This window comes from Phasianus colchicus, chromosome 4 (genome assembly GCF_987193195.1).
Source record: "Phasianus colchicus chromosome 4, bPhaCol1.hap1.1, whole genome shotgun sequence".
Lineage (NCBI taxonomy): Eukaryota > Metazoa > Chordata > Aves > Galliformes > Phasianidae > Phasianus > Phasianus colchicus.
This window is the reverse complement of record NC_143439.1, coordinates 27,647,540-27,667,506: the sequence shown is the minus strand read 5'-3', so window position 1 is coordinate 27,667,506 and position 19,967 is coordinate 27,647,540. Positions and strand designations below refer to the sequence as shown.

Here is a 19,967-nt window from a genome sequence, read left to right as displayed (position 1 = left end):
TGTAATATTTAACCTGTTGCTGGAGCTATCTGTCACTTGAATCTCTTGTTGGAATGTGAGGAGCTTATCTGGGCGATTCTGACAGCTCCCAAAACTAAGAGTGAAGCAGAGTAGATGTGGAACAGCTGTCAGCATTGAACAATTCTATCAATTCTCTGGATGGAGCAGGGAGCTGTGGCTGTGTTTGAGCTCTCATTGCTGTGTTACAGTGCTGCTAAGTTTGAGCTCATCCCTGAAATCTCTGATGCTTTGAGAGTTCCTAGCTGGCCTGCTACAGGGTGGTAGTGAGGACTCTGCAGTCTGTTCCATTCAAATCCATATGGTTCTGCTAGTTTGTCTTTTTTTGCTGTTATCACAGATGGAAGAGGTCCAGGCTAGCAACCAGCAAATGTTAGTGGAATCTTATCTCTGCTATTTTTTTTCTGCTTGTTTAATTCTGCATCCTGTGATGGAGATGCTAATACCTGATTTTGCAGTGCAGAGAAATAACATGCATATTAAAGCTGAAGTGCGGAAGAGCTCTTAGTGAGACTTAATAGAAGGCACCCTAGAGAAGGATGCATGTAAAAAGGTGTGATATCCATGATTTGCACAGTCCCTTAGAACTGAGCACAGTGTTTCCCAAGTCTTGATAGCAGCAGTCTTGAGCCGGTGACTCTCTTGGATAAAGTTAAGGCTATTTAGCAACCCTCTGTGGTGATTCATTCCTTAAAGTAATCCTTCAGTAACATGAAACTAAGTTGTTTGTTTCCATCACTACTTTGGTTTGCTCATCACGCATGCTCACTAATGAAAGCTGACTGAAATACAGATGCAGTGATGCTTCATTAAGGATGCTTTACTGAGCTCCTTGCCTGTTGGCATAACCACTAAATTCATTACCTCTTATGTATTTATTCCCGCAGTCAGGTCAGTGTGGGGTGCTGTTTTTTCTGTAAGTTTAGTGCTGTTTTGCAGGGTGGGTGTTTCCATTTTTCCATCTAGTGGGAGGTGATTTAAATGGAGCTCCTGTTTGCAGCTGATGTATGTAAGAATGTGTCTTCACTTTCTAGAGAAGCTCGCTGGGCCGGGATCATAGCAGCGCTATTAAGTTCTACCTGCATGCTTGTGCATATGTTTGAAATACGTCTGCAAAACAAATTTTTATCCTTAGTTTTTTTCTTGCTAGAGATCTTGTGTTCCTGGAGTGCATTTTTTGAACATCAGAGTATAGTAGCACAGTATTTTCATTGCAATACATGCTGAGATATGTCTTCTCATAGTGATATTGAACTATCTTTGTAACTGGTTCTGCAAGTAGGGTGTTAGGCTTTCTTGACTGCTCTAAGTTTGAGGAAATGTTAAGGATCTCATCTGAGAAGAAAAAAGACCATGAGTTTTACTAACCAGTTAAAAAAAAAAAAGTAATAACAATGATAAAATAATCTTAGGTTTTGGGGCCTTTGAGCAGCACATGTTTCAACCTCTTTTCAGGTTCTGTGTACTACATATCAGTGGTTTTTTTAACTGAAGGCGCAGCTCATGACTGTATCTCCAGACTCCAAGATAACAGTCTGGAAAGAAGAGACTAAATAGTTTTTGATCCGTATTGAAATCATTCATGTTGACAATATGACTTTCCTGATAAACAAACTGATTTAACTATGGGAGTTAGACCTTCACATCGTTAACTTCTCCAAATTCTTGATATCAACTAACACTAAGTATGATGTTTAAGCAGTTTGTGTAACTTGAAAGCATAAAACACTTGTAGTTGTTGCATGAGGCTGAGGGGAACAAATAATGTTGGAGAGGAGGGGAGTGAAAATCAAATTCAGAGCATGGTAAGGGTGCTGGGAAAGTGAGGTGGGAAGGGTTAGGGCTATGTTGGCAGGGCTCTGCCCCATGTTGTGTCTTGGGGCAGACATTCCTGCCAGCTTGGTGTGCAATTTGTTGAAACCAAAGCATTTTCTGGTTCAACTTGCATGATATCACTCCCCATAAAACAAACTGTGCAAGGATTGTGCACCAAGCATTTTCTATTGTAATAGAGTCCATTTTAATGCTAGGCTGCTGCAGCTGCAAAATGGACAGCTGAAGAGGTTTATGGAATGTGTGGTAGAATAGAAGTGCTGCAGTGTGGGTCTGTCTCACTTTTTAAAGGGAAGAAATACTTTTTGCACTGTCAGCATTACCAGCAAGGGTGAGGGAAAAATGATTTTTTTACCTGTGAGCGAATTTCAGCTTCTAGGAAGATTTCCTTCTTCCTGTTACTTTTATTTACAAAGTAGTAATTTTTTCATGGCAATGAAGGCTCTGTGAAATCTTCTTTGGTCACTTAAGGCAACCTATGGAATGCAGTGATCAAAAGGATTTAACCTATACAGAAACAAAGAGAAGTAAAATGTTCAGGAGTAAAATGTCCTGTGCCAACAGGTTGAGAATTGTTTTGAATTGTTACTTTGCGCTTTGAGCACTAAAGTTTTGCTGCAGAGTTTTCTTTATTTTTGCTCCTTCCTGTGTGCTGCTATACCTTGTAGAGTTGCATGTCCTTCTGCTTTGTACTTCTGACTGAAGGCACAAGGTCAGTTACCCTTCTGCCTGCCCAGCAAGCCCAAATTTGCTTTATGGCTGAGAAAGAAGTCTGTTTATGCCAGTAAGGGCTAATTCCTAACTAATCTCAAAGCAATATTGGAAGTTGAGGAAATTAAAGCCAAATGTTGTAAAAGCAGTTCTAATCTGAGATCCTGGCAACAGTCTTGTGAAAGACTCAAATCTTGCAGCTGCTGGGGGCTGCAATGAGAATATTAGTTGAAAAGTTTTCTTTCTTTATGTGCCTGACCTGTTGTCTTGTTTCCCTATTTCTGTGTTGATCTGCCACTATAAATTCCCACTATATCTATCAAAGTTCTACTTTCTGTGGCTCCTGACAGCTTTCCAGTTCTGAAGGCTGTGTTCAAAGGATTTGGCACACTCACGTGTGGGTGACCCTCAGTCAGGCAGTGTTGAATCAGCTTCCTTCTGTGTGTCCGGTGTAATCTCAGCTGTTATTCAGAATGATTTGGGTACAACTCTAGACTCAACAGCCCAGACTTGGAGGAAATAGGCTAGATAAAAAAACAAGTGTTTGGGCTCTTATAGAACTAAGAGACATTCCCTGCTGAATACTGGAATCCAAACTAAACGCTGCATTATTCTGAGCACTTGTACAGAAGGGAAGAGAAGGAAAGGCTTTATTTGAAAGGAAAGATTATGAATTCCCCCCCTCTGACTAGCTCTGCAGTGTGCACTTTGTGAGCTCTATGTTAGTCCTGCCTATGTAAACCAGAACACTTGAGAAATGCAAAGATGTTGAGTGAAGCTACAAGTTGTGCTGGAAATTCAGTTGCCAAGAATAGGAGGGGTAAAGAGTTGTAATTTTAGCCATCTGATCCTCCATGGATAACAAGACACCTGGACACACTTCTATGTTAGAAGCAGAAGCCACTCTGTATCAGTGGTATTCCTAATGCAAAGCTGCAGCTTATTGCATGTTGCGGTATATAAATATTCATAACTTATTAAAAACTTCCTAGTCCAGTGAAACTTAGAAAACTGCTTGCCTTCAAAAGGCTGTGACTAGTGTGGTAGTAGCTGGGATTTTTTAGTGCTGCTGTGCTGGGGGTGGGGGATTGGAGCTGAAACCAGCAAAATTGTGAGAGGTGAGTAGCAGGAGAGAAGTCTGTGACTTTAGGTCTGTCCACGTGCATGAAAGCTGGAATTTGGGTAGAGTGTAAAGACTTTTTCAGTTTCTTCTATAGACTTGGCAGCTCCACTCTGCAACCTCCCCCCTCACCAGCTATGCCTGCTGTGTGGCTGGCAGTGGGCCAGGCTTTGCCATAGATGTGCTTAGTATGTAGACCCCTGCTCAGGCTTGGAGGTGTCATGTTGTGCTTTTAAAAAGTACTATAATCAGTAAATTCTTTCGAATCAGTAGAGCTTGCAGAGAATGCACACTGTTTTGAGTGTCCCAGTCCAAGGAGACCCTTGTCTGGTCTGTGTGGGGCAAAGCTCTTGTTCCGTGGCTCAGAGCTGCAGGCTGCTCGGAATTGATGGGTCACAGCCACCGAAGCATGTCTAGAGGGACTGCACACAGAAAAACCCTTGGGGTAGGAGGGGAAGAAATTTGCCTAGGGTGATGGTATTTGGCATCCGCTTGCCGTCTCCTACGCGTGTCACGGGAGACGGAACTCCCTTTGAGCCTGGCTCCGGCGAATTGTGCAGCGGCGGTGAGTAGCTCCGGCCGTGTCCGAGCCTTGCAGGGGATGCTGGCGTTGGGATGCGGCGCGTCCAGCGATGTGCGGGCAGGCGGCTGGCTTCCACCGGAGCCGCCAATGAAACGTGAAACCCTGGGCTGCGTCTGAGGGCCGGCCCTGGGAGGCTGCTCCAGCCTCTGGGCTGTGCGTGCACGCATCCGCAGCGCGGTCGCTCTTCCCAACTTCTTGGGCTGCTTCCTTAGGGACGGCCGGACGGAGCCATCTCCGAGCGTTGCCGAGAGGGGGAAAGGAAAGCAACTTGGAAGTGTGAGCGGGCTAAACCCGGCTGTCACGGCTCCCGAATTTGTCTCGGGGAGCCGCCACGCTTATGGGGGAGAGCATCGACCCCGCTTGCGGAAGGTAGGAACTCTCGTGATGGGGAGCTGTGGGGCTCCCGCTGGAAGCGGGGCAGGTAGGGCGGCTGTGATTTCCGTCGGGGTGACAAAACGGAGCGGTACAGCGGACAAACGACTGCTGCCGAGCAGGCAGAGGGGCGGCAGCTGTCGGTGCTTCTTCGGTGGCTCTGCCCTGCCGAGGGGTGCTGTGTTCCGTGCGGCTGTGCGTTGCTCTTCTCCGCCTTCCCACAGACCCGACAGCAGCACGCCTTTCTGTCGCTTTCAGGGGGTGCGAGCGAAAGATGTGCGATCCTACTACTTGTGGGAGTCGGTATCAAAAGGAGCCCTTTGTGCGTTCTGCCATCCCCACGCTAATATTAGTCTTCGGATTGGCGATACTCGTCTTAACATCTCTTTTCTTCTTTGTAAATGTCTGTAGTAAGCTTTCAGAGATAACAGGCTCTCTGGGACAAACTTACAATGATTGTAATCGCCCACGAGTTAGGGAATCTTCAGCGGATTTTAGAGTTACCGAGCAGATTTCTTTTTGAGATAAAGTAGCACTATTTTTTTTTTTTCTTCTCATGATTTGAGATGTGTAGAACATTTACCTGTTTGTTCCTGGTAACGTGCATGCATGATGAGGGGTGGGACTGCTTTTTCAGCAGCAAATAAATTGCATGTGATGTTAGAAACTTTGCACAACAGAGAACTGGAAATAAGCTGCATGGTCTTTTTTGGTTAGGTGCCCTCATCCTGTGTAGGTAGAAATAAGAAACCAAATTAATTCCTTGTGTGAGCACAGAGGCAATACTCTGAATTTGTGTACTGTTTATTTGAATTGTGTTTGTACTGGGAGAAGACAATAACTCCTATTAAATCAACTGTTATGAAGCCATTAAGTGCTTTCATGGTGGTGTAGTTCTGTACCTGTATGGTGACACTCTCTTTCTGTGTATCCAGGGATAAGGTTCCCCTTGGGTGAAGAGTTAAGGGAGGGCATGTTACCTATGTGAGGGACAAAGCTAAGTGCCAGAATTCCCTCCTCTAGAAAAAAGAGGGACTGTTCATAAGGATGTGTAGAAACAGGATGAGGGGAAATGGTTTTAAACTGCAAGAGGGTGGATTTAGACTAGATATCAGGAAGAAATTCTTTACTGTGAGGGTGTGAGACACTGGAACAGGTTGCCCAGCGAGACTATGGATGCCCCTCCCTGGAAGCATTCAAGGCCAGGCTGGATGGGGCTCTGAGCAATCTGGTTTAGAGGGAGGTGTCCCTGCCTACAGCAGAGAGTTGGAACTAGTTGGTCGTAAAGGTTCCTTCCAACCCAAACCATTCTATGAAATCAGCTAAGTGCTGTGTGGAGTTACAGGCAAAGAGAAAAGCAAAGTTTGATCTTCCATTCCCATGAAATTCTTGTGTTGTGGCAGGCTTTGTTGTTGCAAAAAATATCTTCCACTGTGTGATACTGTGGGTTGCGTTAAAAATAAATGTGCTTAAAACTTGTGTGTCTTCATGCGTGATGTCTAAAGTTGTCTGCTGCTGCTTTGATTTGCTGCCTTGTTTCCCAGCTGTGTTTTTCTTTGGACTTTTCTCTGCTTCTATTCCTAAATGAGATAATTCCAAAGTTAACCCTACTTTAAGTACATGCGTGCACACAAAAGGCTAAGTGTGTGAAGGTGGCTTTAACTCCTGGTCCTGAAGATGGGGTTCAGAGACAGAAATGGAGATCCCTTCAAGAGAATTGCCTCCCAAGTAATAGGTTGGGCTCCTGATGAGGTTGTCTTAAAGTAACAAGAAACAGAAATCCACTGTGAGCTCTTGGTGCAGCTATAGCACATAGCAGCTCTAAGGACCTCTTCAGCTCCTGTTGCTTGATTCAGTATGTGATTTTTTTATTTTTTTTTAAATGCACCGGGGGAAAAATAGAGTTGTAATTCACAGTGTGTAGCTTTAAGTGATTTGCATCCTATTACACTTAGCTGTCTTCACTGCAGGTTTCTTGGTGTTTATGGTGACCGAATGGCCTTTAGAAATATGCTTTCTTCCTGGAGCTGCTGCTACTTTGCTTTATATACATTAGGTTGGGGAGTGCTTGACCTGAGTTTCTTTTTAAAAATTCCTGGTGCAGATTGTGGCAGTTAAACTGTAGTGCTGGGCTGGCATTTGTTTGTGAACTCTCCTCTGGGTGAACACACTAATTTAGCTGTTAGACTTGAAAAAAGTGAAGGATGTATTCTCTTTAAGTTCTCAGAATTTTTTTTAGAAGTGGAAAACCCAGTTCTGTCCACGTACTCTCCAGTTCTTTATTCCTTGAAATGCTTTCTAGTTCTCTGAAACACTTCTAAACGTTTGAATATTTTCACTGGAGGTGATGCTTTAGGTGCAGTCCTGCTGCAATACGAAGATTTATTGCAATTTCCTCTGTCCTCATTAAATCACCTTGTGGTGATGCTGGTGGTTGTGTTGAGCAGACCCCCAGCACTGTTGGCTGTTGTCAGTTCTTTACCACTCGTGCATCTGTTGAAGAGGAATGCACAGATTGGTGGCTGTCAGCTGCCTTTCCTGTTTGTCTCTAGCAGCTTCCCTGCTACTTGTCAGCTGCACAGTTCTTATTTCTACTTCTAAGCCACTGTCTAAGCAGTGAAATAAGTGAGTTCCCCTGAGACTGCAAACCACCTGCACTGAAATAGTGTCTCATCTGCAGTCATGGTCTGCAATTTACCTGTTAACTGTTTGAACTCATTCTGTTTGTTCAGCCCAGCTCTGGTTTTGTTGGGCCTTTCTGATCAAAATGCCACTCTTTACCAGGCTGGGGGTATTGAAGGAGCATGGTGCTGTTAACTTTAATCAACTTGTTCTGATCACTGCAGTGCAGTTTTGTTTAGAGGGGCTTCTGTGTGTTGTGGCCCAACAAGACCAAATTTCAACAACTTGTGTTGAATTCCTTTGGCAGTGTTTATATAGCTTCTTGCGATGAAATACTTTTCTTTTTTCCTATGTTTAGTTCTGTGCAGTTAAATGTCACGTCACTTAAGAAAAGTACATCTTTAGGAGAGATGTCTTTTGTGTCTTTTGCTTCTAAGAATTAACTGGTTCATTCCTGTCCTTTTTCTACCTTTGCTGTCTCTTCTAGAGCAGTTGGAAGTATGACTGGATTGCTGATCTTTGTCTGCCAAATGGAGCAGGCATGAAGTTCTGCAGAAGCTAAAAAGCTTGATTGGCATTGGGAGGGTGATCAGGCAATTTTATAGAATAGCAATCATAAAATCATCAGGGTTGAAAATGTTCATCCAGTCCAACCAATCCCCCAAATCCCCACCATGCCCAGTAACCATCCCCTTACTGCCACATCTCCACAGTTCCTGAACACCTCCAGGGATGGTGACTCTACCACCTCCCTAGGCAGCCTGTGCCACTGCCTCACCACTCCTTCTAAAAAGAAATGTTTCCTAATATCCAACCTGAATCTCTCCTGCTGCAGCTTAAGGCCATTCCCTCTGGCCCTATTGCTGCTTACCTGAGAGAAGAGGTAACATTTCTACTAGTACAGGAGCCCTAAGAGGGGTATATCTAAGAGCAGGAGTGGTGGGTTTGCAAGAAATGGAAGGAGGTAGGACTGTGTCCACGTAATATTTAAATGAGGTATAATTCAGATGCACAAATACTTGCTGGAAAAAGTTGTGGTTAGTAAGGGGAAAACCTAGAGTTAAGGCGGTAGCAAGTTGAGACTGACATCCTGTGCTTGTGTTAGTTCTGCTTGTTACTGAGACCTAAGCTTCAGCCCAAGGTAGCGTGCTGGGCTGCTGTTTGTTGTCACAATTCTGTTTTGTTTGGAAGTTCATTAACAGGGAGAAAAATAACCTGATATTTTTGCTGCTTGTTCGAAGAATCTGAACGATTGCAGCAGACAGCTTGGCATAGACCCTTGCTGTCCTGGAATGCTTGCTGTTCTTCAATGGGAACTGCGTGGGCATTAGGACAGGTAGGAGCTTTTATTGATTTGAAGCATGTTGAGAAAAAAGTTCATGTAAATCTTTGTACCATAAGGAACTTTGCTTTCTATGATAGTTTCAAGGTGTTTGTCCACGTAGTCACAACAAGCAGTATATCTGTTCCATAACCTTTATGTCTGGGAGTTTCCCCTAGGCCTCTGGATGCCCCGCTACTCTCTAAGCACACAGACCTGAGCGTGTTGTCTTCTGGTGGCTGTGCATGGAGCTTTTTTTCTCACAGCCACAACTGAGATTAAAACCCTGCGTCACGTGCATGCGAGTCACTGTGGTTATCCACTGCAAAGTGTATTGCACAACACAAAACATGAAATCTGGATGCTGGAGAGTAGCTCTGTCTCTGGCAGCTGCAATATTTGTGCAGCTGCTCCCACAGACTTTTCTTTTTTTCCCCTTCTCTAGTTTCTTTTAAGCATTAAGATAAATAAAGGTGTCAGAAGACCTATTTTGGGGCTTAGAGACAGTGATGCAACTGTTTTTTTTTTTTTTTAAGGACTGGGAGTTTTTAGGCTTGTGAGTAAAAAGCCTGCTTAGGTTTTGCATTTAGTGGAGCTGGAAGGAATTTCTTAGAATGTGAAATTTGCAGATGAGCTTGGTGTTGTGATGCTCCCTGTAGTACTGGGGACCTTAATCATCAGCACTGCTGGAGCGCATGGTGTTTTGAGTTGAGTAACTTTGATGTGATATATAATCTGTTGAGTATAGAAGTGAATGGGAGAAGTCCTGCTGAAGAAGCTTAATTCAATAATAGGTCTGAAGTTTGGCTGAAAATCAAGTTTTGGAAAGAAAATATAGTACAACACTGCCTTGCAAATTAATAACTGTTGTAAGGCTAGGAACTAATTTTCTTTGTTTATATGGGAAAATACCCTTTAGTATTTGCAGTAAGACAGGTTTACTTGCAGTGCCATTCATTCTATTATTCTAAAAATAGTAAAAGCACACAGTTTTGTTGTATGGCACTCCAAAGACTCGATAGCTGCATTTAAAATACAGTTTAGGTAAAAGTCAATGAATTAATCTGCAATTAAGCAATTATTAACGTGAAGAAGGACTTTCAACTGTTATGAAATGTGTCCTCATTACCACAGGGTTTGAGAAGCTTGAAGCCCAAATTTCTGAAATAATTTAATGCAAGAAATGTCAGCTTGCTTTAGTTTGTAGCGGTTATGGACTTAGATGCTCAACTCTGAATGTTAAAAAAGAAAAGGGGGGAAAAAGTAAATGGAGAGTGGTAATCAAAACCATGTGATTTCAAGTGAGTTTAATGGCTCACATGCATGTGCTCTGGGCAGTAGCATGGTTCAGGGGAGATAGCTGTAAAATATGAAGCAAACTAGTTTTACACTTGAATGTATTGTTCAGTTGTACTGTCATGGGGTGAAGAGTTTCAGGTACAGCACTCAAAATGGAGTCACTCCATCAATGTGTGAAAAATAGTATTTTAAATAGCACATATTTATACAATAGAGATCAAGGACTTATGCCAGCAGGCTTTCCTAGCTTGAGTTTTTCTGTCAAGGGATACCCGAATGAACAGCAAGAAGCTGTAAGAAGGCACTGCCACAAGTCAAGGCTTCAAATACTGAAAGCTGAAGGGAAAAAAAAACCACATTTATCTGTAAGCAAAAGGACTAGGTGCTTTTGGGTTGCTCCATTATCTGTTTAAGCTTGTCTGTATGAAGGAATCAGAACTGGCTTTATATAAGCTAGTGAAAGTGGGAAGGCACTGTTAGTTTAGACGGTAATGCAGGAGTAAATGGGTATAGGCTGTCCATGAGTGAACTGGGATGTGAAACAAAGGTTTCTTGCAGTCAGGAATTCCTGACTGGGGACTGTGGAGGGTGCAGTGTGGGGAAACATTACAGCAGCTTTTGACAGTGCTTTTTCATTCTGGAAGTAACCATGGGGCTGGCTTCAGAAGCTGTGTTTAATGATTTGGAAGGTCGTGCTCTGTGTGCATGAACTGTTGCGAAAGAGCAGAGTTGTCCCTTACTGCAGGAATGCTTCATATGTGTTACGTGGTGTGCCAGGATGAAAATACAGCCAGCAGCAAACCCCCATCTTGCTTGTAGCAAGATCTTTTTCATTATTTTCCTCCTGAGGGTTCTGTTTGTAGCAAATCAACCATGAGTTTGCATCTGGGGAACCTGACTAATTCTGAAGAATTTACGATATCACAACATTGATGTTGCAAGCAATTCTGCTTGCTTGCTGTGGCAATTCAACTCTGGTCTGGTCAGCTGTTACTTAGGATTTACTACATGCAGCATCAGCTGTGGTGCTGCCCTTTGCAGTGCAGGACTCACACGGGGAAGGGACTAAAGCAGCCAGTTGAGTGTGCGCCACATGGCACGTTCAGTGTCAAGACTATTTATCACATAACGAGATTAAGCTTTCACGCAGCAGAGCTGTACAATGCAGGCTCACAGCACCCGATACCTGCCCTTGGCAACTGGAGAACTGCAGAACAGGAGTTTAACATCAGGAGTTTAACATCATCTGCTCGCATCAGAAGGAAGAATTCTAAATGCCGAGGCTCCCGTCAGATGTCTGTACCTTATTTGATGTTGTCACTCCTGGGACACTGCTTCGGAGGTATTCATCGCCCGGTGTGAGCAGAAAGGCTTTGAGACGTGAGTTTTTCTTCTCTTCCTTTTCTTAGGGAGTAATAGAAAATGGTGTCATTTCTAGCCACAAGGACACGTTCATTATTGTTGCTCCATAAGTGTCCAGTAAGTAGTGATGAAATAGTGTACAATACCTAATGGAAATAACCAGTAAAGGAAATAATTGCTAGTCTTTGCCATTATACCAAGCACTGAATGAGTCCAGGGCAAGGAAACAATAATGAAAAGGTCATGCTGTTACAGTGGCAGGAGGAAAACTGGAAGAATAAGCTGCAAGCAGTGCTGCTGAGGGATGTCAGCAAGACTGAGTGGCATTTCAGTTGCTTTTCTGAGGATCTGAAAAATGGGCAGGTGTCAGAGAGGCATTGCCGTGCATAGGTAGGACAAGCAGGGAACCAGTCTGATTGTGCTCACAGGCTGATAGTGCTGCTGGACTTGGGCAGAGCAATTGGGTTGTGCTGATACGTGCAGAAGTTGAGGTCTGAGAAGCTCTTAGCTGAAATGTGTTCTGTGAGATCTGGTAGCTCTGCTTGCCTTTGTGGCAGTGCAGGATGTCATTAAGAAGCAGAATTCTCTTGGGTTTACAGCTTGGTTCCTGGTCAGGCTGATGGTACTCGGTATGGATGAAATGAAACTTTGCCTTCGCTCAGTCATACCTCTCCTTTATGAAGGTACTTGAAGCTTGGCAATACTTCTCTTAAACCAGAAATTATGCAACATATCTTTGTACAATGTGGCTCTTAGGGCAGAATAGAGGCCAAGTGTGATATTTATGATAACATCTTACTGTGGAGTGGTTTGATTTCATTTATTTGAATTTTTTGTACTTGCTGAAAAAGTCCAGTATGTTAAAAGCTTCATTTGTTATGAACCTTGGAGGTGCCACATGATAGACTGCTCTGTCTGACAGACCAGTGGGCTGTTCAGTTTCTTCTGCCATGTTGCCTTAAATAGCATTCTAATGTGAATATGAAGTTGCGTACCTTACTGATTCATGGCCTTGTTGCTCCTTTCATCCCTACTGGGGTCAGAGGTTCCTTGAGAGGTATGGTTTGTGTGCATCTCATAACGTAGCTTTGAAGTACTCAAAGTGCTGCGATAATTCCCATTAAATGTAAATCTTTGCATCCTGAAGAACTTCTATTTGCATGTTACCAAACTCTATGAAGTCCTATTCTGTAGCATGCCTGGCACACACCTCCTCTTCATCTCGAGAGATGATTTCTGTTTTCCACTGTTGGTTTTTTAAGTGATTAATTCTGCGGATGAAGAGGTAGATGAGATGGCGTAGAAAAAAAGCAATACAACAACTTTGCTTAAAGAATGGTCCCTTTTGGCCCATTCTAACTGTGGCATGGTCACAGAAAAAAACCAGGATATGTTAACTACATCTACTGATGAAGGAATTTCTAGGCTAGTCAGACAATTACCTGTATAAGTTTAGTTGGTTTGGGATTCCCAGCAAGAATTACTTTTTCGACTATCAGTGAAACCTCCTCGCCTGATACAGTGGAACTTCAGGATGCTGTAGGTAAACTTGTCCTGTCTGTTGTTCCTCTCCTGTCTATGTAGAAATTATGCTGTTCAGAAATTATGACACGCAGCTAGAGTTGAAAGGCCTGCATTTACCCACCCAATGCTCTTGAGGGTAGATCAGTAGGTAAGAGAGTAGGTATTGGTTTATGTCAGTACATAAGGTTGTTCTCACTTGTGATCCACCTTCTTATGATTGCAGGGAATGAAGTGTTGCACACACTTGCGAGTAACTGATGGTATTGTGGAATTGCTTAGAAGGATGGAAGCCAAATAGCAAGCATGTCTAAAACCCTTCTTTGAGGAAATTGCTGACAGCTACAGCCAGCACTTCTTGAATGCTGGCTGGGGTGCAACAGTGCAAGTAAAAGGATTTGTGCAGACTAAGGGATGTGAGCTCAGAAACGGAGTTGTCACAAGGTCCTTTTAGGTCAGTGTTAAGTTCATGGGTAGGCTTAAACATAGGATGTAGAGGGGCTCAGAAACAAGCTGAGAGTGCTTCTGGGCACCTGGAAAATATAGTTTGCTGTGGGTTTAGAAGCAGGCAGGAGCACAGTTTCTTTGGCATCTAGTGTAGAGGACTAACAATGACTGGGTAGAGGTCTTATAAAAAAAATTGAGAAGATGACTTATTGGGAAAAAAAGAAATCAGTGCTAAATAGGCTTGTTAAACAAGCTTTCTGGATGTATTTAAAAGCCAGAAGACATGAATGGCTCTCCTAGCTGTGCAGCCTGGATGCCTAGACACATCACTTGGAAACTGATAGGAGCAAACTGCCTGCTCTGGAACTCGCTGACAGCAGAACAAAAAGATGATATTTTTTGGCTAGTTGGTCATTTGTATGATCTTTCAAGGCTCTTAAGGTAGGAAAAAGTAAAATACTGTGGAAATCATGACATGATCCTGCAATTTCTTCCCCTTTTAACCAGCCTATTAAAATTTTACAGAGCTCTTTGAGAGTATCTTTAAACTGCAACTTGTGATATTTTTGGTGGTGCTGAAAGATCTCTCAAGAAAGAGACCGTGTTTTTGCTGGAAGTTGATATGAGAAGGGACTGGTTCTACCCAGGTTTCTGTCAGAAGGGTATTGGTTTCCAGCAGAATGGAAGGTAATTATTCCCTGTCCTGGGACAGCAGCACACGTGAAGGGGCTTGGCAATCCATTGTAATGTTAGGATGACTGGTTGGTTTAGCTGTGAGTTTTGTGAAGCAGGAAATGGAGGTGGAGGAGTTGGAAAAGTTTCATGAAATAGCCTGCTGAATAGTCTTGTGGCCTCTGAAGTTGCAATGGACAGTAGGAAGTGTGTGTGTGGGGGGGTTGAAGCCTCAGTCTTACCACAGAGGTTAGCATTGAATTCACTTGTTAAATAGGTTTTTCTCAGCCAAGGAGCCCACCGAAAGGAAACAGTGATTTTTTTTTTTGTGCACTGTTTGTTTGTTTGTGGAGAAGTCAGAGCTACTTTGGCTTGGAGATCCTGAAGCTGTTGCCCAGGACCTGTTGCTATTCAGTTTCTGCTGGTAGCATCTAGGCTTAACTTTTGCCATGTGAATTTCATACTACTTTATTAACATTTTCACAGCTAACAAATGGAATCTTCAGATGTTGGGTTGATGTATGATGTTGTGTTGCTGTGTGTTTAGCAACAGGTACTTCTTGATAGAGAACATTACTAGAAACTATAGCTTTAGCATTTTTGTGCCCAGGTATCTTCTGTCACCTTCTGGTCTGTCCCATGTTGCTGAGAAAACCCCATGGATTTGCTCTGGTTGGAAGGGGATCATAGAATCATATAATGGTCTGGGTTGAAAAGGACCACAATGATCATCTAGTTTCAACCCCCTGCTATATGCAGGGTCGCCAGCCACTAGACCAGGCTGCCCAGAGCCACATTCACCCTGGCCTTGAGCAGAAATAATTGTGCAAGATGTACAGAGTAGGGATCTACCAACATGGTCATTGCCAATTGGCTGTGGGATGTGAGAGGTGTTACAGGAAGAGCAGGGTGTTGAATCAGTGCCTCTTGGAGCAGTGCTGCTGAACTGTGTTTAGACGTACCTTATTCTGTGTCTGTACAGATGAGATGTATGAATAGGATGATGTCATTGGTAGGGCTGGGGGAAAAATAAGTCTCTGTGGAAGAAAAATGAGTAATTGCCATGGTTCTCCAGGCTTTCATACCCCTTCAGTTTACCCAAGCTGCATGTCTTCAGTGTGTTTGCTTGCTGCTAACAGCCATGCTTTGTTGTTGGGCAGCACAAATGCCCGTATCTGTGCAGCTGTTCAACTTTGTAAGGCATTTGTGGGAATGAGGTGATAAATGTGAACAGTCTGCAAGTGAACGATTGCAGGAAAATTAATTCTATCAGTCAGGGAACAGACACAGGATCACGTTATTGATCACAAACATCAAGCAAGAGATTTTATCTGACTGCTGAATTCAAGAAAACTTTGAATGGTTTAGGGTGGCACTTCACAAAAATGCTGTGTTGGGTGGGGGAACAAAGAAGTGAAATGAATTAAGTGATTACAGATGCTCTCCACTGCAGTGCTTTGTGAATTGTCTTCAGTGTAACGGCAAGCTGCTGAACTTGAAGCTGCCAGCTCTTCTGAGCTGTGCCTAAAATGAAACCCTCTTTTCAGTGGGTAGTCCTTAATTTCCTGTTCTCATTTCGTGTATGTTGCAACATTTTAAGAGCCATGCAAATAGGCTTAAGCATAGCAAGTTGTGAAATATGTTGTGAATGTCTCAGTCCTTATTCGGTAGTAATTAAATCAGAGCTAAGGTCTACAGGATAACTTCATGCTTTTTTTGCATAGTTATGCTAGTGCTGCTGTTTTCTATAGCTAATGCAGAGAAGCTGTTCTTCAGAAATGTTTTATTGTTGTTGAGACAATAGACTTTTGCAAACTTTTGTGATGGCTAAATACGAATGCTATTATAAGAGTTAATTTCTCATTCTTCTGGAGGGCCAGATTTTCATTGGCCCTTCTGTGGCTGTGCAGGGTTGGCAAATTTTGAGTAAATAAGTAAAAAGTTATCTTGTGATATCAGAAGGTAATGAAGGTTTCAAGTGTACGTGTCTTCATAGGCTACCTACAAGCTAGTGCTCACTGCAGCCCGTGCCAGAATAAATTGTGTGTATGTATTTGGTGAGCACACCTGTGCATCAAGAGGTTTGGGATGAGCTCCATGATCAACAGCACTTTGCTGCAACTGTTGAATATCCCTTTCCCTCACAGCAGCTCTTAGCAAGGGGCTTGGAGTGTTTGCCCCAGGTGCAGCTGGTGATGTCTTGGCAGCTTGCTTGCAACAGGGATTGGGTTCAGTGCTCAAAGATGTTTTAGCCTGTGCAGATTTGCTGTTGTCTTTGTACAAAACATTGTAAAAATAAGAAAAAACACAAGTCAAAATAGAAATAATTAGCAGTGAGGAGTACTAAGATGCTTTGACCTAAACTGCTGTGCTTTTGTAACACTGGAACCACACTTAAAACTGTGATCTTGATGAGAAACCATGCAGATCTCAAACCTCTGGGAAACTTAAAAAAAAAAAAAAAAAAAAAAAAAAAAAAATTGGCTGTAGAAATACTGGGAAATTGTTTGGTAAACAGTAAAGGAATCCTATTTTCAGAATATAGATGTGTTAATGTATGGAATCATCACAAAAGCTTTCGGTTTATGGTATTGTAGTTGTCAGGATCATGAAGTTGTCTGAATATGATCCAGAGCATTTTTTTTCTTAGTCTGTATATGGATGAAGGTGAAGCATGGAAAAAGTAACCACGCTTGTGCCCACAGTGCCTGTGTTTCTTGCTCTGAAGCAGTGGAGAGATGCAGGAGGGCTTTTGCTGAGACATGGAGCATGGTTTTTATTCCTGCTACCTAAATGAGGCAGCGTTTGCTTGCTTGCACATGCTGTGGGAAGATGACTACACTGATTTATAGAGCTGCCAATGGACATAGCTGATGTACTTCACGAGCCACTGCCTTTCCTGCCTCAGTGCATAGATGTTTGTCATCTTTCCCTTTAAGTTGTTTTCTTCTTGCTATTTGCACCCTCTAAACATCTGTGGAATGTTTTGTATTCTTTTCTTGGCTGTCATGGCGTCAGTACAACCAAATGCTCATCTTCATTCCTCTGCCCTGAGTGCCTTCCAAGCTGTCTCTGTCTCCAGTGAGAAAAATCAAACACCCAAAATAAGCTGCTAATATGTTGGTATGATTTATTATTTTTCAGATTGAATTGGAGAGCAAGTTTGGAAATAATTTGTTACATATTACTGCTGTTAGGAAACAGCAATGGAGAGAGATCTATGTCTACTTTATATTCCTTTCAGACTATTTTAATTAGAGAAGACAAAATGTGTTTTCAAAATGTGGATTTCATGCAAGAAATAGGCTGAAATAAATGTGTCCTTTGTTCTTTCACTATCAAAAGTGATTCCTCTGCTTCTCTTGAGGATCAAATAATCTTTTACATCTTGAAGTTGCACTTCTATCCAAGAGCAACCATTTCCTTAGGATCGAAAGGAAAACTCTGGAGTAGCTTGGACTAAATCTGAGTTGTGTAAAATGTTTCATTGCTTCCAAATGACCATATTCTTTAGGGATGCCAAAACAGCTTATGAAGGCTTTGCTTTGCAGACTGAAGCTTTAAATGTTTGTATGGAATAACCTTTACTGCAGGGCTGCTTGAGTAAAAATCAGGTTCCTGGGGTGCATTCTGGATGGATGCTCCTCCAAAACCCAGATGAGATCTCTGCTGGGGTACCCCAGGCTCTGCAGCAGTGTCTCAGGAGGTGTTATACTGCTGCAAGAGCTGCTTGTGCCCTTTCTTCTTCTGCAAAAGTATAACTGTACACTGAACTGCATAGATGATACTAGACAGCTTTGTTTTGGAATAATGTATTGAAATCTATTCCTTTTAAAACATTTTTTTATCTTGTGCTATGCTGTTTGTCATGGGCCTTTTGTTTTCACCAGCAAAGGTTGTGTGTTCTTCTGGGGTATTTTGTATTTCTGAACTGTAATTCAAAAAACCCGGGGTTAGGTTTTAGCACATACAATACACGTTTGCCAGATAGAAGAATAGAAAGTCATGTTGAAAATACGTTGCTTTCATAACATCCAGCTGTGTCTAGATTGCCTTTGGTCTGTCCACTATGGTCACATCTCCTCAGTTTCCTTCTATTTCTCTTTTGCTTTGTGTGGTTCTCAATTGAGTAATAAAAGGGATAAACCGTGACTTAGTCCTTCATATTAAGCATGACACGGGTACAGGGTCAGATTTCTGCCTGCATGTTCCAAGTGTAAGGGTAGTGCTCTGTCTGCATAGACGATGCGTTACTGATACTGTTTGCCACCATTTAATGCTGTTGGTTTCCTATTTCTAGGAGCTGTGCAATATTCCTTTGGGTGTTATATGCAACAGGGCTGGTCAACCACTTTCCTGAAGACCCACCAGAAAATGCTCATTTGCGTAATTGTGACCATTACTGGGATATATATATATATCCCAGTGTGTGTATATATGTGTGTATATATATACATACATACACATATATATGTATGTATATATATATATCTTTAGTTTTAAAATAAAATGAAGTTGCTTGTTTTTCAGTATGTAAGTAATAATACTCTGCATTGAATTTTCATGTAGTAGAATGTTTCTGAAATGACCGATTTTAATGGAAAGTAGGACTTGAAATCAAATTTGAAAACAGAAGATATTCAGAAAGGTATGGGGTTTGGAATGTGAAGCTGAAACTTTGGTATGGATTGGTTGGAGTTTGATCATAATTGTGCTCTAACAACTTTAAAATGATGCTATTCATCTTAGAAACTGTTGTGTGTAGTTGAGCTTATACATGAATTTGGCAGTAAATCACACATACAAAGATTTATTGCCAAGTATCAGCATCAAGTAATCAACATGATAAATATCTACTTTGCTTATATTGTTACTCATTTAAAATCATATGTAAAAATTGCCTCTATAATACTATGGAAGAGCTATCTGTTATTTTTCTTTTTCCTACTGCTGTCTCATTCTCTTCTAGGCTGAAAGAGCTGGCTGTGATGTTTTCTCTATGTTTTGAGTCACCTCTTGTGATTTGTGTGATGATGCACTGGTGGTAAACTCTGAATATGTAGGGTCAATTTTAGATTGGTTGTTATACTCATTTTGCTCTCCTGGCAAAAGTAGATTTCTTCAGAGAGGACTTGATCCTTGCTCTGCGATGGCTTTCGGGTTGAACAGACGATAGAGTTGATCAACTCTAAAATTGATGTGTTTTATTCCTTACTTCTTTTGTTGTATTTGTGGTTCCATCTTGCAGAATTTGTTATCTGTAGCAAATATCACAGGGAAAGATAATTGTTTCTCTTAACTTTTTTCACTTTTTTTGTTCACTTTTTTCAGATTCCTACTAAATGGTTCATAAGTGTTTCAGGGTTGGAAAAACAATTTAAAACGGGGAGGCTGTACACCTTTGTGTTCAGTTTTGTTCTGTTCATGATTTTTCAGTGACAGATCCGTGGGAAAAATTCTCTGAATTTGAACCCACTTATTACATCTGCTTCTTCAAAGATCTGTGCAACTGTGACAGTGGTAATAATGTCTATATTGCTATAGGGTTGCAAATCAAAACGCCTTCTGGGTATAGCAGACAAATCTTAGATTGTGAGACAGGTTCATTTTTAGCTCATTTAGTGTCTTCCTTGAGAAAAACAATCAATTTTAGTGTGGATGGGAGGACTCTATTACACTGTCCTTTGTGGTGCCAGTTCTGTCTGAACCTGATAGTTGAAAGGTAGCTGTTTGTCTGCAGGTGAAAATTCCACCTGTGGTAAGACTACTGAGAAGTGTACTTTGAAAACTGCTTGTAGAAACTCAATTTAAGCACTCTTCTCCGTCCAGCATAAAAAGGTTTAAACTTCCTGTGCAAAGGACCTTGCAGACAGGCCATCTGCTTACAGTGTGTGGTTTTTTTAATAGTATGTGCACCAGCAGTGCTAGAACAGGAAGACTTGCTAACACCCAACATCTTTGGGGTGTCTGTATATACATAAATCATGTCATTGTGTGAAGAGCTCTGCATCGCTAGCTCAGTAGCTCTCTGGTCCTAGTCCTACTTATCATACTCTGGTCAATAGTCCTAGTGAAATATTTAATAC

General features: G+C 42.1%; 1 protein-coding gene across 6 annotated transcripts in view; it reads left to right on the top strand.

Moving 5' to 3' along the window:
* The window catches only part of ARHGAP24 (Rho GTPase activating protein 24), a 199,959-nt gene that overhangs the window by 44,858 nt on the left and 135,134 nt on the right, over positions 1 to 19,967 (top strand). The window contains exon 1 of one of the 6 annotated variants that reach the window (XM_031596669.2): positions 4,125 to 4,247. The exons of 2 other annotated variants lie outside the window; for them this stretch is intronic. In XM_031596669.2, coding sequence (XP_031452529.1) covers positions 4,157 to 4,247 — 91 coding nt within the window. In that variant the 5' untranslated portion in view covers positions 4,125 to 4,156. 3 more of the 6 variants (XM_031596670.2, XM_090138998.1, XM_090138996.1) reach the window with 3 other exon arrangements.